Source organism: Sinohyriopsis cumingii, unplaced genomic scaffold (genome assembly GCF_028554795.1).
Source record: "Sinohyriopsis cumingii isolate HCF-2022 unplaced genomic scaffold, ASM2855479v2 utg002530l, whole genome shotgun sequence".
NCBI classification, from domain to species: domain Eukaryota; kingdom Metazoa; phylum Mollusca; class Bivalvia; order Unionida; family Unionidae; genus Sinohyriopsis; species Sinohyriopsis cumingii.
The window spans coordinates 144,321-163,003 of record NW_028316239.1 but is presented as its reverse complement, the minus strand read 5'-3'; the positions used below and the strand labels follow the sequence as shown (position 1 = coordinate 163,003).

The 18,683-nt window shown below is 34.0% G+C and overlaps 1 protein-coding gene across 2 annotated transcripts in view; it reads right to left on the bottom strand.

Annotated features, from left to right (window-relative positions):
- The window catches only part of LOC149770178 (neuroplastin-like), a 45,583-nt gene that overhangs the window by 17,708 nt on the left and 9,192 nt on the right, over positions 1 to 18,683 (bottom strand). The window contains exons 2-3 of one of the 2 annotated variants that reach the window (XM_089949274.1): positions 7,480 to 7,806; positions 3,253 to 3,492 (exon numbers count right to left, since the gene is read on the bottom strand). In XM_089949274.1, the coding sequence (XP_089805400.1) occupies positions 3,253 to 3,492; positions 7,480 to 7,806 (567 nt within the window). The remainder of the gene's footprint in view (positions 1 to 3,252; positions 3,493 to 7,479; positions 7,807 to 18,683) is intronic. The other variant, XM_089949275.1, reaches the window with a different exon arrangement.

Here is an 18,683-nt window from a genome sequence, read left to right as displayed (position 1 = left end):
ATGTAATGTAATTTTGTTTACTAAAGATTTGATATTTTCCAGAAAATTCAGTTTTACCTGAATCTTTTCATAAATACCTAATAATCGAAACAATGTTAACATTTCTGACCTAGTTCCCGACTGTAATTCAGAAATCACTGAGACAAGTAAATAACTATTTTTTTTATATTCTGGAGTGTGTGTGTGTGTAATTCAGGATTTTTAACATAGCTTTAACAAGCTAGGCATCTGCTGGCACCATTTTTGTTCAGTCTTTAGTATGTCTTGGCTGGGGATCGAACCCACAACCTCCCGCATCCGAGACAGATGCTATAACCACTAGTCATTGGGAGTGGTCTTATTCGAGAGTAAAATGATTGGTTTTTATCAAGGTCATACTAGGGGTAAGTTATTTTTTTATATGGCAACAGCCTCTATTTTGCAATTATGGGTTTTCTGAAATCTCACTGTAGTCAGGTTTTATACCGCTGTCTATAGAGATATTTTTCAGTTTGGTTTTTCTCCTACACTGTAGAGTGTCTGTCATGGCAGTTTGGAATTAGATGTCAATTTTTATTCAAATTATTTGGATTCTAAAAGATTAATTCTTTTTCCTGGAAATATTTGAGTGTTCATACAGAATTCTTGAACAAAGCCATTTATTTAAATTTTATTCGTAATTTGATTACCGGAATATTATTTTCTGTGGTTCACAAAGGAATGTAAACAGCAGCATTGTACTGACTACAGTATATACATCATCGCCTTCCATTTTTGGATTTTTCGTCGGGACTAGAACTTTAATTCATTAAAACATTTCATTACTAGGAATTCTAGTATTTAATTCGTCAATTACTCTTTTTGGGGGGGATTTAATTCTTACAACCCATAAGTTCTTACTTTTTCATTTTTACAGAGTTTTTCCAGGGAAATAAATTTGTTAAATTTTTCAAAGTTTGTTGTTTTCACTCTTTCTTTTGTTACTATTTATTAGAGCCTATACATGTAACAGTAGGGTAGCTTAATTACGAAATGGTATTAATCCAGAAGATAAGTAAAATGGTAAACGATAAATGGTGTCGGCAATGCACTAAAAAATATGAACCTAAACAAATTGCAATACAGCTTATCTTTCAATGTCTCAAAAATTCCTACATTCAAAAAATGCTGTCTTCATTCAATGTTTGTTTAAAAAAAAATTACAGTTGCTGTATGTACATGTGCCATTCTTTTTAACATTTCCAGTTGGATCTATTTGTCTTCACAAGAATTTGTAAAACTTCTGTTTTCAACATAGATCAAATACTTTAAAATGCATGTTACAGGGCAAACTGTAACAACTGGATCTAGTTCTATAACACTGCAACTAGCAATACTGGATCGTTAATGGCACTGGTAGCCACTGCAGATATAGTGATTAGCACTTAACGGGATAAAAGTTATTTTATTCCTGAATCAAGCCAATTGAGAATTGATGAATTCATGATATTTCTTGCACGCAGCATTTATCTGTGAATCCCTAATGAGAGTCGTACCAAAATCATAAAGTTTGGCAGGGTTACACAGGTCAAATCTTTTAGTTACTTCTGATCCGAAAAAAGTTTTACTAGCATAAGCTTTGCAAAATTTTCGCTTTCTTAATCAGTTCTTTACTGACTACTATGCCAGATTTCTCTTCTGTTTGATAATGCTGCATTAGGGTTTTTAAGTTTATCAATGTCATAATCGGCTTGTTCAGAATAAGGTGTTTTATCAAATAAATACTTTTACTTTTTAATTTCATTATATGATTTTTATTTATTCAGTATATCTTAACATTTCGAGGGTTATATAGCTGGAAGTACAAGATCCCTCAGGTCAAAATTTTTTGAGCAAAGAAATGAAAATTGCACTTTACTTTTAAACTGTCTGTATTTTAATTAGGCATGGTATTCTACTTTTCCTACATTTTCAAAATATTGTTGAAAAAGGGATTGACTGGCATGCCATATATTTTTTCCCACCCAGCATGTACATCAGACTCGTATTTAAGACCATTTTTGGCCTCAAAATCACTCATTTGTATCTCCATTAACATATTCACAGCTCCAATGCTCTGATATATTTCATAACTTTAAAATCATTATCATCATCACTATTATTAGCAGAATTTAACAAACAAAATCGTCATCTGATGAACCACACTAGGAATCGGCCATTTCAGGTTTTCTAGGTTGCCCATACTTTTAACACTCATGTTTTAAACTTCCTTGTTGCAAGGTTCAAACTACAACTGAATGCGTGTTCCAGGTCACAAGTGCTATGATACCTCTATGGATGTGACTTATGTTGAGACGAGCACTTTAAGTATAAGCAGTTAAATAAAAGTTACATACTGCACATAGTAAACTTTCATATGTATGACATTCAACTAATTTGCAGGAGTTTTCATGCAGCTATGCTCACCAAGCATACAAATTCACACAGATGTTGCAAAATCTGATCAATCTTGCACCCTGGCAGCATCTCTCGTTTTTGAGACAAAATTATTTTTAGATTTTTCTATTTTTTTTATAATGATGGCCATACTTAATAGTGGATCAACTTCATTATATAAATTTAAAAGGACTTCATGACATGATGCTTTCCTTCAAATTTTATTGAATTCTGTTCAGCGGTTTTTGAGAAGCTGTTTAAAGGTTTTTCTACTTTTAGTAATGACAGCCATATTCAATGTCAAATCAGCATCCACTGAACTGATCTATAAAACTTCAATACCAGAATGCTCCCTGTAAAATCATGTGCATTGGTAAAGCAGATTCTGAGTCGTAAATAACGACAGTGTATGGACAATAGGATTATAACAAACACATTTGGCTTTGCAAGCTAAAAATCCAATTTACACTAAGCTGTATTTATTCTCGTTTTGAAAAAAGCATGTAGATGCATTGCAGTGAATATAGTAATCATGCTCTGAAAGTCATTTGTTTCTAGCACATTTGTAGCTTAGTTACTGACATGACTGCTTCATGGTATGTACAGTTGACTTCCTTTCAGCCAATCAAACACTTTTTTTCTAAATCTTGCTGGCTATATCGCCATTGACGGCAAGGGGAAAAATTAAGTCACAGCAAAAGTTTTCTATTATTAGGTGAAATGTATGAGATAGTCTTAGATCAACTTGGGAAACTTCTCTTCAAAATTTCTTTTAAAATAAATCTGGTAACATATTTCAGAATTGCTGAATAAAGCACCCAAGTGTCTTAACAAATAACTTTCATGTTTGAATCTCACCTGGATTTGAAATTTCCAGCGTCCTGTTCTCTGTAAAGATTGTGTACTTTGTACTGTTGTCTAGATATTGTTCTTTGCCTTCTGAAACCTTCAGCCATTTTGTGGTGACAGTGAAGCTGGTGTCACTTGGATTCATTCCACTAGCATTACATTCGATGATCAACTTTTCCCCCTCTGCCGGTACGTTTGTGTCTTTTTTCTTTTCATTTTCAGCAGGGATGTCATAGTCTGCAGATTTAACTTAAAAGACATAAAAACATAAATGGCATAAACAGAAACGTGCTGTAAAGCATTACTGTCCAAGTTTCATATATATCATTTCCTACTCAAATCACCTTTGCCCCTTCATCCCATGTCTCACCATCTGTGAGTGTATCATAATTTGTAGAACATTGTGCACAATCAACAAGCAGTCCAGATACCACTCACCTGGATAAATGACATACATTATATAAAATAACATGCCGTGGATTCTCTTGTTCCAAATCTGAAGTTGTATTTTCTTGTATAAAATAGAAGAAACATGGCAAATACTATCTTTGACCTAAATATCCCAATATTTAAAAAAATAACTTACTTTCTCTCTCAACAAAGAATTTTATGTACAATACTAATGAAAACTATTTTTCTTGCGAAAATAAATTGTCAGGAAAATTAATTTCTTTATTGTCAAGACTGTATTTAAGTGCCCCGCATGTTTAATGCTGATTCAAAGTGATCTTGGTAAATTAGGTTGCATTTTAACCTTTCTTGCCAATAAAAAAAAAAAACTTATGATAATGTTCATGTGTCTGAATGGATATTACATATCTACAACATCAACTGACTAAAGCCTTACAAGTTTCAATCATTACTACTGTGATCCAACTTATAATACAAACCTGCCACCTTAAGCGGAATGAAAATCAGGATGTGAAATGGGAAAAAAATCAGAATTTGGAGAAGAAAAAAAAAAAAACAAGCAATCCTTGCAACCACATATTAACAAAATATTTGGGGGCCCCGAGTGGCCGAGTGGTCTAAAGCGCTCTTCGTTACGGATCGCTGCCATCTCACCTCTGTCTGCGGCGGTTCGAGTCTAAGATACAGCCAATGTGGGCATGTGAGAAGGCTTGCCAGTAGCTTCTCGTGGGTCGGTGGTTCTTTCCGGGGTTTTCCGGGTTCTTCCTCCACCATTAATACTGGCCACCATGTATAGCCTATCGTGCTGAAAAATGGCGTTAAACCCCACAACAACAACAACAACAACAAAATATTTACAAAGGAATTTAACTCTCAACTGTCCTGAGCTATTTACTTAACGTGAAAACTTTACTGTTAAGTAGAATTATTCAAATCTGATATTTTTAAATGTTAAATCACATACACAAACAATACAGAGAAAGCTAATCTGAATCTTTCATCCTCATTCTAAGGACTTCATCAGCAGAATGATTTAATCTCTACCGTAAACATCAACTGAGGAAATGGTGAGATGTTAACCAATTGTCTCAGATATGCAGCCATAATGTAATTTTGGGATTCAGTAAAAATCTTAAATCCTGGACAAGCCTGGTTAGTGGAGAATTAAAGAATCTACCTACATCAGTGTGAAGAGGGATAGCCGCTGTTAAAACCTGTCCCAAATCTGTGACAATCTCTTAACATCACTCACCATTCCCTCGGGTGATGTTAAAAGTCAGTCAAGATTAAATCAGTCAGCTGATAAAGTCTTAGTACGAGGACCTTAATGACCCTCATGTCCAAGGCAGATGGAGAGAGAGAAAGAAGGGAAATACAATGAAGATTAAAAGAAGACTTGGAAAGCACAAAACACTATCCCTGCCCCTTTATACACGTTGTTTTGATAATATATATTAAATTAGAACCCTCTTTTCAGGAAAAAGAAGTAGATAAATACTTTCCTCATTTTCAGAAGATTGCTGAAAACCTGAAATGCCCTAGAGATCATTGGACTTTATTACAGTACTTATGGTAGTAACAAATCATTTTTCAAAGAATGTCAGCTAAATCGTATGTGAATATATGTCCCATGAATATTATGGTGTTGCTACATTGGAAACTTCTTTAACTTGTTTTACATTATAGGTAGTCTTCATAGTGTGGACATGTTTTTTTTCTTACTGATTAACATTTAATAATAGTCATTGTTAGGGCAATAATGATTCACTTTCGGTAATATCAAATTATGACCTCTAAGCTGTATAGTGCTTAGGATCGTGTCAAAAGTGACCAGAAATACAACACATTGCAGTTCTGGATGTATTTCAACATAAAACAAAATGAAAATAATTGTTGCTGAAAAAATAAACAATGGGGCATCGTCTGATTAGGAAGCTAACCCATACATCTAAATGTTTCAGCTGCTGCTGATATTATACGTTACATTTTCTTGCCCGTTTCGAGCTGTATTAATATTACATATGTAAAAAGAACACTTCAGTTGCTTTTATCCCCATTTCAGTACTGTGACTGTCAGTCACCAACTTACTGCATACACAATTAACAACTTTGGTTCAGGGTTCACTTGCAAAGGAAATAGTTCTGGTGCTCACATGCACCAAATGTTAAGTTTGAGAGGCTTGGTCAAAGTGAAAGCCTTCAACTTCAGCATGCCTTTTAGATCACACAACGTATCATAATCCAAATATAAAAAGCAGATCCAAACTAAGCCGGTCCAGTCAGCAAGCATACATGTGGTTATCAATTTTATTTTTTAAATAAAAGAAAATTCAAAGCTTGAGGTAATGTCAATGAAGCAAAAAGTGGGTGCTTTAATTTTCATTGTTTCACCAGCAAATTGTCACACACAGCAGCACTAGAAGGAGAATTGATTTCTCTGATGACTTCAGGCTTTGTTTTGAACAACATAATGAAACTGTCCCACAAGTTCCCTCACTTATCAAGTTGAAGCAGCAATCCAATACTATGTTTCAGAAAGCTGATAATCCGATAGCACTCGAGCTATTACTGTAACTTGTCTATTTTAATAGACATGGGGGGCATTACACAACCTGATTCCATCAAGGAGCTATGTTGACTCCCCTTCTTGTGCTGTGTTGTTGCAATCAATCATTGATCAAAGTTGGCAGGGAAATGGGACTACAACTGTATCAAAAGATTAGGTGAGCTTCTGATTGACTCAAGTTCATGTCGAGACGAGTTAACTTTCAAAACTTAAAACATCGTAAAGTCATTTCTGCAGTTTCCAAACTAAGACTTGCTGCCTGAACACCATGCTGAATGATAATTGCATATACACAGGTGACATACATGGCAATTCTACATTAACTGACTGAAGAGCTATACAACTACCAAATATTCTGTCAATTTAAGTAAAAAAAAATCAAACTTGTGATTAGTTCAATTAAAACTTTTAATAAATTTTTCTATGCAACTGATCCACCTAAAATGTCATGTGAAAATTCCCCGTTTGCCCTCCAATTTAATCCAATTTTTAAAAACAAAATAGTGCTTTCCCTAGTCAACAAACCTATTTTCATTCCCGACTTTTTCCCCCATTTTCCTGGAAGCTTGGAATTTCTTTATCAAACAACCGGAGCTAAATGCAAACATTTTATACTGATGCCTTCATCAAATGCAATGAAACTGACACAGGAAAAGCAATACCATTGTCTCAAATGTTTTTCAGGCAACACAATAAATAACATTATTTATAATGCTGGATATTGAGATCCTGCCCGAAGTACATGGGGCTCACCATTTCACTTATAAATTCTGTCTTAGGAACAATGACTAACAATAAAAATGTTATATAATGTTATCAAATTCAACACAAGGAAGCAAATGATTCCTGTGATTTATCGTGCATACTAATGCAAATACATATCTGATGTTCTGCATTCTATGCATCAAGCACAACTGCATTTAACAGAGCTTCAACTAGACAGTAAAAGAGGGAGTATTCTCCCTGCCACATATTAAAATCTCTCCAATGAACTTTATTCCCCAATGTATTCCACATATTTTCATTACTTTTCAATAGTAGTTCATAACAGATGAAGTTCTAAATTTCAGTGTCCATTAAAAAAAAAAAATCACACTTTATATCTAAATTGTCCCTTCAATTTAAAATAAATGATCCCCTATTCTAAAAATTGCCACACTTGCCTACCCAACCCTGGATAACTGGAACTGAATACATTTTATGATGTTCAGATATCTTTGTACAACTTTGTACAGCAGATACATCTAACACTTGCTTACATTCTAATACTCGGACTTCAATAAGTGCTTCTCCCTTAAAGTTGCTTATACTTTGACCCAAAATGCACTTGTATGGTACACCATCGCTAAACTGGACATCTGATTTGGTTATGACCAAAGTGCGGATGGTTCGTGTTACATCTTGAGTGTCTGCAACTGCAAAAGTATTAACTGTGACACCATTGCCTGTCACAATTTGTGTGCTGCTCTTCCAGAAACTCAAGGAATGCTCTTGAGATGTTTGTGTTCCATTGTGTTTGCATGTTAGGTTCAATGTGCTGCCCTTGATCACCCAATACTGCTTCAAGGGTGGCAGTATTGTCAATTCTGAAAATAAAAGACAAGTAAATCAGTTTAATCAGTAAGGATTATTTTAAAGTTGTGATTGCAAACAATCACTTAAAAACATTACAAACAAAACAAAGAAAGAATATTACATCTACTATTATAGGACTGTGTCCCAATTACAATTTTAAACGAAGAGCAAAGCAGAACTGTTGGGCTCCAAACGACAGCAGTGGAATCTCCTGGCAGGTATGTTAGGTTTTCCATGTTCCATGTCCATTAAAAGGACCTTATCCCATTCTACTTTCATGGAAGTTGATCTTGTAGCCTGCAACAACATAGATGGCGTGATGGCATCCCTCAAAATCATTCATGAACCAGATGAGTGGAAACTGTTCACCGACTCAAAGATGAGTCTTAAATGTGTTTTGCTGCATAATGGCAATGATTTGCCATCAATTCCAGTTAGTCATGCAGTCCATATGAAGGAAACCTATGAAAACATGAAACAACTTTTGATGTGCATAAACTACAACCAACATCAGTGGCAGCTTTATTACGATTTAATGGTTCTTGCTCTCTTGCTTGGTTTGAAGACTGGATCCACAAAGTACTGCTGTTTTATTTGCAAAAGGGGATAGTTGTGCAAGAGATTCCCACTACATTAAGAGAGAATGGCTGCTCTGACAGTCATTGGAGCCTAGGAGGAAAAGTATTCAGCATCCACATGTTGAATCAAGTAAGATTTTGTTACCACCCTTGCAAATCAAGCTGGGTCTGATCAAGAAGATTATCAAGGCCATGGACAAAACACAAGCTGCAGCTTTTAAGCACCTTCATGAAAAATTGCCATTTTAATTGAAGCTAAGATGAAGTTGTCTTCAATGGTCTTCAGATTCATGAACTTTGAGATGATGCCGTTGACCACCCAGTTACTGGCAACATATTTTTTCAGAAAGAAAAAGGCATACAATTACAGGGAGTTGGTGGAAAACCTCCTCAAGGCAAATAAAAGCCTTTCTTGCAATCTCATCTAATTTTTTTCCCACCAAACTGTGGAGCACTAAGTGATTTCAAAAGGACATAGCAACAATGGAGAAACACTATCAGGGCAAATGGAGCCCATCAATGCTTGCAGACTCTTGCTGGATAGTGACAAGAGATGCTCCATTTACTGAATACATAAGCGACAAGCCAAGAAGTGCAGAGCAGACACTTAATAAAGACTAAACTATGTATTTATATACACATAATAGTTGTTTGCCTTTTTTGATTCATAATAATTTTATTTATATAACCCCTTTGCTGTTTTTTTTAAAGTGATACATACACAGGAAGGTGAAATATTATCATGTAAAGCAACAATAAACACATGAAAAGACCCAGGTTTACAATTTACGATTAAAAAATCTAAAAACTTAAATATCTTGGAAACAGTAGCCAAGCAGTTGTTTTGTCATATTTGAATTCAGCACATCAAAATCCATAATAAAGAGCACATTTAATCTCTGATGCAGAAGACTGGTACAAAATTGTACACCAGTGTATCAGGACTCTAAAACCTAACAACCAGAATTATTTCAACAAATAATAAAATTTTAACATCAGTGATATCTGCAAGAACAGACAAGACAGGAATCATAATGAACATGGCAAAAACGTTCACTATGCAGTATCATTTTAATGGGTTTTCAGCTAATTAAGCAACCAATGTACAGTTGACTAACAAAGAAAGTTATGTAACCACTGGCACTAAAAAGCTGGTGCATATCATCTTGATTTGCCAGTGAGTTGTTCCCCAAAATAAAAGCATCAAGTAAGTTTCATGAATGCAGAATGAACAGTGCAAGAAAAATGTATCTCAATGAAAAATGTAAACTTCATCAATAGAGCATGCAAAGTCACCATGGATTATATTTGCCAATCACTCACCAGTATGAATTTGCTATCATGTTTCATGTTTCATGACCGTTAAAAGTCTAATGTGCAACTGAGAATAATTTACAATGTCTCTGGAAGACCATTACACACTTACCGATCAATAGACTGGACAGTAAAATAAGCGTATGAGGTTATAAAGTAAATACATCGAGGATTACAGACTGTCGACTCAATATACCGTACATACATCGTGGGGTACAGACTGTCAACTCAATCCAGTGGATGCAGACACTGGGACAAAGTATCAAGTGAACACTTTAGTAGTGGATTTCCCCCAAGATGAGTGGATGTCCAATAGATTCCATCACATATTTTATTTCAGCTGTAGTAGGTTTTATTGTTTTCGCGCTGACTTTATTGTTTTTATTCCACAAGTTGACAAACAGAAAAATCCTGATGCCATAAAAGCCACCATAGGATTGTCAATTTCATACTTTTACCTTTACATACTATACAGTGGTTAACATTTGTGGTGTTGATCAGTGACCTAGCAATGGACATGTAAAGGCAAATGTACAGTACAGCTCATGCGATTTTTCGATTCCCTATGATTTGTAGTAGGCGATTTAAACCACTCCCACATATTAGTAGTGGAGGGGCAGGCTGACATTATAGACTGACATGTCACAGGGTTTTCAATAGACATGCACCCTCAGGTTTTGACACGTGAAATTTAAATATGACCCATTTGGAACAAAGAAACTAAGATATGTGCATCTGTTAGATACACACAGATTTGGGCCAAAACATCAATTATAATTACCCTTGATTCACTGATTCCTTAATTTCTTAACAAGAGTGTGCTGTAGATAACAAACACACTCATTTGACTTTGCACTATCAGTCTGCACCCACTAATGGAAATTTGCTTTCCTTCATTCGTTTTCCTCCATGAAGCTAAAAAATCAAGTACCTATTATTTATTTTACCACTTATGAACTTATTCATATTTCAGTTTTTGCAGGTGTCGATTTAAAACCAGCCGATTGTTAATATTTTAATTCTGAAGATTGCTAACAAATTTGGACACATGATGCATAAAAAAAGGAGAATTTAGTTAACGTCAATACAACTTTTGGTGATTATTTTTGAAACTCACTATTGGAAATTTCAAAACATAAGTAGAAGCACAAAGAACTTGCATGGCTGGAATATATTTTCACATGGTGTGAACAATGAGGCTGCCAAATGAAGAAAGCCTGTCAGTCATGGAAAATAAAACAAATATATGGACATGAAGAATGACCTAAATCTGCTATAAATTAAAACCTGTAAAGATCTCTGAGTTTACAATTTTCCAAATTAATTTTTAATTATTTATTTCAGCATTAACTCATTTAGCCAAAATCCTGCCTTTAGACATGTTGAGGCTGTACCCTATTTCCGAGCTCTGCAGCATCAAGGTCATTTAAGATACACCAACGTGGGTGGTATTACAAAAAAACAGACAGATATAGCTCTACAATGATACCAAATAATCTGTAAGTTCTATTTGCATTACAAAATACAGAGGGAAAAACCTCTTTTTCAACACAAAATTCACTCATGGTCAGAATGCAATTTTGTGTCTGGATTTTAGACCTTTTGGCCTCAGATCTAAGGCAGACCAGTCTGAACTGCAGACAGTTGAACCTTTGCAAAAAATAGGATAAGGCGGGCATTTGGAATAAAGAGCGGTCTCCATACGAAAATGATAGGTCCATTAAGTAAAAAAAAAACAAAACATTTTACCCTTCTGCTCATGCGCAAGCAAAATAACCAATGGAAAATTATGTTTCTAATACAAGCAGGCATTAGTCTCATGGATTACGATGTATTCAGAAATAGCCCCCAAAATGTCTTTCCTACTCTCATTTCAGGCAAAAACGACAAAACCCTCTGGGCCGAATGAGTTAAGTCAAATTTATATTAATTTCAAACAATCAAACTTTTGTTAATGGCATGCTAAATGTTTTTTACTTTCTACATGCAACTAAACTGGGTCTACCTAAAAGTTCCTTGCATCAGGTGCTGAACGTATCAGCAAAATCAGGGAGCTCCAAACATGTTGAACATAATGTTCCTGTATCCCAAACATACAAGGCCAATTTGTTTTCCAGTGTTGTTTATATGCGTGAATATGTGTTCATCATACCTTGCATAATTTTGGGGCTTATTCTTTTTTTTATGTGGGATACATTTCTCTTCATTTTTGGAATCATGAAGCTGTTTGGATCTACTGTTGGATGCAAAACCGAAGTTAAATAAATTCATGGCTTGTATCAAACGTTATATTCACTGGAGTGGAGTCACATGTTGCAAGTCAGTTCACATTGTAGTTTTATAATCAGAGGCTAAATCAATCAAATGGTAAAGGACCAGTTGTGCAATGTGTGTGAACACATTTTGCCAACCATCAGAACAGCCATCTCGAGTCTCATTGAACAAGCCTTCAAAAAGATGACTTTGGGAATTCTCTTTCCTACTAATAAGGTGAAAAACCTTTGAAAGAGATCTGACTTCTGGTCTTGCAACTTTGATACTTATGTGGAAGGGTACCCAAATCCAGAGATGAAAAAGCACTGGCTCTTAGACTTTTGTTCCAGTCTGACTAACATGTATATAGCAAAACTTTCAGTAGGCTTCAAGTAACATTGCTTGTGCATAATTTTGCATATACTTCTTGACATTACACAATAAGAAACAAAACTTGAGACTAAAGAGGAATACTTTTAATTTTCATTTTTTTTTTAAGCTAGAGTTCCGACCAACTTCTGCCAAGTTTATTTCTTTTGTCCGGGAAAACTTCAGGTCCCAGATCTCAGACCACCATTTTCAGCATCCGCTGAAGTCATGTCTGTATCAGAGAGCAATCATTTCATTGGGGGGGGGGGGGGTATGCCTCCAATCAATTACCTTGTTCTGATTTGATTAAAGTTGCACTGACTTAGCTTTGTGGACTGTGCCATTACTCATTAATGGCTAAGGTAAGTATGTATGTGGTGCACATTCCAATCGTTTTTGGTTTGGTTGTTTTTTTTTTTAAACAGAAGCAGTTGTCAATTTGGAATTGAAATGTCCATATCTCAAAGGATTAATTTTCCTTTGTAACAGTAGGATAAAGTAGTGCTAGTGCTGTTCAAGAGAACCTCAAGAAGGTATGCTTCTCCTCAAGTACATCCCAATCCAAAATGTATGCTTACCACAAGCTTGCTGCAAGCTTATGACAAGCTAGTTGAAGTTGCACAAGCTAGTAAGGGTGCTCGCACAAGTTTCCACAAGCGTCCAAAGGAAATTTTTCCAAGTCTGCAAGCTTGCAGCAAGCTCGCAAAATCCAAAGTTCAAGCTTGCAAAAAAAAAATTTCCAAGTCTGCAAGCTTGGAAAAACTAAAATTCAAGCTTGCAGAAGGAATTTTTCTCATTAAGTCTGCTAGATTGTAAAATCTCAAATTCTACATGCAAGCCTGCAGTTTAATTTAGTCAGTCATGACAGTTGAAAGTTGGCAGCTAGCTACAGCTCCTACACAAGATCATGCTGTACCTGTTGAAATGTTGAATATACATTCTGACTATAAATGTACATCATGTGCAGTAAGAAAGAAGTCAAATTTAAATGTATATTGTTTTTAATTCATAGTATCTGATATTGCACTCTAGTTAAATATATGTATATACATTTTCAATTTTTGCATAAATGCTAAACAGATGTACTTAGCTGCTACATACATAACATGTATTATTCCAGCATTTCTGTCTGAACTTAAATAGAAACATTATTAATATATATTTCAAATTAAACTGATTTCATGTCCTTGTTTAATACGCAATGTTATTTATTTCCACAATATACATCTTGCTTAAAATATCAGCCAGGTCAGATAACAATTTAGCTTTTGGCATGTAAAAGAAATTCTTTAAGTGAGTGACATATTATAATTATAAAATAACTGTTGGTTGTCTTTAATCTGTGTATATTCCTAAAAATACAAATATTTCAATCTACAAGTAAAACAGTTTTAAACTATACAAAAGCTTGTCCTTACAAATAAACAAACCAAGATATTATCAAAGTCATCCCATACAATGTTTACTATATAACTAGTTCAATCACCTTCATCAGTGTCAGATCTAAGTATGATAAAGCTCAACTTTTAAAAAATTAATAAATAAACCCAGACCAACAATGTTTTCAAGAGGTATGGCTACAAAATGATCAAACAATTTCCCAGTATAAATGTGAATCAAACATGCATGAACCAATGTGGTTTCATCTACAAATGCACATTTTTCATCTTTTGTGAATTTATTTACAATTGCAAAGAATGAATGAGTGCATCTGAAGTCATTCATCAAGCAACAGCACAGTGGATAAACTTTAATGTAGAACAGACATGGAAAACTGAATGAAGAATTCCATTTAGTAAAATCCTGTAAAATAAACAGTAATTGCTGATTGCATAGTTATTTAAAGACTAACTTAATACAGCAGGATATTTGATGTCAAGTACTTGTAAATGCTATTTACAGACTGCACCATCAAATATAGTCTCAGCAACTCTTGTAATATATCTTCTGGCATTACGTTTTTAAAAGAATTGTCATATATTTGTTTCAATGACAGTATGCTGCCAGAAGAATAAAATAATTGTCAGTTACTTACTAAATAAAAATTACATATACAATATTTGTTTTTCTTTGAGAGAAAGTGAGAAATGCATCCCTATCTGCCAACATTCAATAAAGAATTGAGCTTTGTGAATTTTGCTTGTTTAAAAAGCAATCAAATCAAACCATTAAAGGCAGTTACTTCCCCTGTTCATGGTCAGCAAACTGGTTTACTTACTCTAAACATACGCACAACATATCTGAAGCGCAAGAACACAAAACCACCATTGTAGCATCGCATTAAAAAAAAAAAATACGCGCAATTTTCAAAGCTGAACCATCACAATTTAGCACGTTAATTCTGAAAATTTAATTGACTGCTGAAGCAATATTTCTGCAGTTACTGATCATATAACCCGAGAGATAATTTGAGGTCACGGAGTTACCATGTTGGTGAGTAAACTCAGGAGTGTGCTATATTTTGCCAGTTTTCGGGACTGTAGATTGGTGGTAGAATTCTATTTTACTTTTACGATTTAAGTACGTCAAAAAAAAATCACTTTGTAATGTTGTATCACCCGATTATTGAAATGACAACTCTGAAGATCATTATTATGTATTGCTGTGCTTGCCAAACTGCAGTAATCGATGCAGTGCTGTCAATTATCAACAATAGGGTGATGAGATAAAATTGTGAATCTCATTTTCCTTATTCTTAGGGTCTTTCTTTCCTTTCGCATATCAAATTCAACAATTGTTCAGAGGTTGTTACATTTAATTTTTTTCATTCTCAAAGAAGATGGCAGCTATTTTATTTCAAAATGTCTTAAGGTACCTAATCAGTTTCATCAAATTGTTTTGTTGTTGTTTAAAGCTCTCTTAAGTGCCATTCGTTTGACATGTGCCTTTAAAAAATGATGGTAAAACTAAAAGTCATTAAAGGATGATCTTGAATAACATTTACTGATATTATTTGGGCTTGATAAGTGATTTTCTAATAATGAAATGCCTTTGCCAAAGAGGTAAATGTTCACCATAAATTAACATTTTCATTTTAATATTGACTATTACATACTTTTCGCACATCAAGGGCTATAAAAATGGAAGTATTTGACCATGTATAGAATAATTTTATCTATGCCTTACCAGTTATTCTGATGCAGCTAGCTAGGTCAGGTTTGTTGCAAACTTCCATGACAAACACGCGCAAGCTTCCCCATTACTAACTTGCACAAGCTAGTAATAGTAAAGCTTGCTACGGTTTTAATTCTAAGCTTGCTGCAATCTTACATGACAAGCTTGCTGCAACCTTAAAAATATGCTTGCAATTCTGGGATATTATATGCTTAAGTTTGTTAAATTTCTTTGATTAATTAAAGTAAATGTATAAAATTATTGCAAAAGTACTCAACCAACCTTTTCTAAATATACAAAACTTTTGAAATTAGTTTATTGTCCAGTTATTAAAATGCAGTAGTGATTTGTGGGTATTTGTCACAGACTGGAGCATCAACTATGAGCGAAAGTGGATCGGATTAAACTCCTCACCACAATGCGTGGAGATTTGAAAAAAGTAACTGAACTGTACCGTAGCAGGTTATTCTTGTCAAATACTAAATGAACTGCAAAACAGCAAATATCTATTTTCTTATTTTGAAGATAAATGTAGCACATTAAAAAATGTATACTGGTACTCTGATTGGTGATGCCGGGTTAGTGATAAAAGCTAAGGGTAACATCAAAAGTTAAAAATGTATGATCTGCAGAACTGCCAACTCTTACAATTTTGCTGTCTTATGAAAATTACCCTTAAAATACGGACTTACGACATTAGCAAAAACTACGAAGAAATGATCGTTGCCGAAAAATCTGGATATTTGGTTTTATTTGTATCCGGATTTCATCTTAGAACTAGTAAAATTAGTAAAAAACTTAACAGTAGTACCCCAGATGCTTTAAACTGCAAATATTTGTTCATGCAAAGTGTCTGCATGATCAAACTGTTGATTACATAATTTTTTTAAATGGCGTCCAGTGCTTTATTGGAATTTGTTTAATATTATACCTCCATGTTTAAGATGAATGGGAAAATAAGCTTATTAAAAAGTGTTAAAAAATCAACACAGAAGAATAAAAAGGAGTATTCAGATTCTTGTGAATAAAAGCTGGAAAGGACGCAATTACGTTTACTGGACATCACATGCCAATTTGAGTATTCTTGTGGCAGGAGATATCATTGCTGTCGTCATGTGAAATGGAAAAGAATTTCCAAGAATTACGTCAAGTTGAGAGTAGCAACAAGTCATTGAGCTGCATAGGGTTTGGAAGTAGGGTTTGTGCAACTGTACTAGTTCTAACTAAAGTCTATGCATACATTACAAACTTTTCAGTTCAACATAATTCCAGCTTTACAACAGCACTTAATATTCTGTTACACCCTTCCTGAAAACTTATGAATCGTACAGAAAAAAAATCAACTGCCTTACTGAGACAGACTTGTCGGGGTTGGCAGGTCTGGGTCTCATTTTTGCATAAAATATACACATTTTAATATAAAAAAACTGTTATGTATATCTATATTGTGTGTTAAACTATTTCCATGATTGAAGACTGTAATGATCATTTTTCTCCATGACTAGATTTTAAGATCATGATCATTTGTAAGCAACATATTTACTTGGATACAAGTTCAGGACACTAGTCTTTCTGTTTGAAAAAACAAACATGGTCTACCTGAAATTTGTTGGGTCATTTGTTAAAATTTAAGTCATCAGAGCTATCCTTGTTTAAGAAAATGATGGAAAATGACCCACATCCTGGTCCTCTTGTTGTGCCTTAGTTGTATAAGGCTCTTTACATCAAAATTATTCATACCTATCTGATTACCAGTCATTTTGGAATTTATTTGATTTGTTATAATTTGACACTGGATTTATTTAAATTATTCAATGGAATTGCAAACTGCTTATTGTTCTAAAACTCATTTTGTGATTACTGTCAGTTCATTCAAAGAGATTCTTTTTTATATCATTGTGAAACAGCAAGACAATGTCTTCTGGCACATTAAAAATCATTGGTACATCAGCACATTAAAGATTGAAATTAATTCAGAATAATCAATACTTTTTTTTACTTGTTATAGACCTTGTTCAGGTTATTTTGGGATTTAATTCACAATGCATGTATTGTAGATTCAAGTTTCTTTTTAATTTACACTTTGTGTTTTAGGGATATAAACCATTTGTTGAATTTTACAAAACTTATTTTTATCTGTTACTTACTTTCAGACATTACAGTTGTAACACTATAGTGTAATAGTTTTTTGTAAACATTTGCTTGATGAACAGAATTGTTAGAAACAAATTTTACATGAAAATATCCCAACTTAACCTGATTGTGTTTCTCAACCCAAATTACAAGTTCAATTTTTAAAAAAAAAAAAAACATTTTCATACAAAACATAATGTTCTTTTGAAACATGGGTACTAAAAACAATAGTATCAAAGTTTAGCATTTCCAGATGGACCACTGTTATCTAACCCTCATCCATTCATGTCTTTTGAGCTCTTGCATTACAAGATAGTATCCCAAATAAAGTGGCTTCATTAAACAGAAGCCCTTTATGTTTTCACAGCATTTCCTATGACATGCTAGAATTCTGATTTAAGAAGTTTAACTTCCAATCTGTGCAGGGGGGTGAAAATTTTTAGTTCTTTAAACAACACTTGATTTTTTTTAGAAATAAATTATTTCAGCCTTGAATTAGGACCAATAAAACTTCTCGTTACATTTAGCTAATTGTCTATTAACTTGTTAAATAAAAATAATATATATTGTTTGCTTTATATACTACCAGAAAAGTTTTACACAATAATATCAGGAATTAAGAGCTATGCATTTCTCCACGTTCATTTTCACAAACTTATAACCTCTCACTTTCAGTGTTTGGATTTGTGACCAAAAAAATAAATTTTCATTCAACAGTGTTTGTTTTGAAACGGTGAAGTGCAACAGTGGCCAGGAGCTAATAGGAACTATCCTTATTTAAGTAATTTAAAGACTTCCATTCAATTTGCTTATTATGTTACAGAGCTGGGGGGTATCTTATGCCGAGAGAAGAGACAGATGTGGGATGGGATATAGCCTGAATTTGAAATACATTTCTTATTTTCAGGAGAAAAATATTAACCAAATTGAGATGTGAATCATGACCGTTATACGTTCTTTCAAAATATGAAATGGTTGGTTTTTAATCAGATAAATCTGACACTTTCTGAAGTTTTAATTAGCTTTCTTTAATGCTATGATTGGTTGTCGAAACATTGTATTTGATGTTATTGAGAATTCAAGCAGGGGGGTAACAATCAAAACTTAGGATTGCATTTTTTTATGCA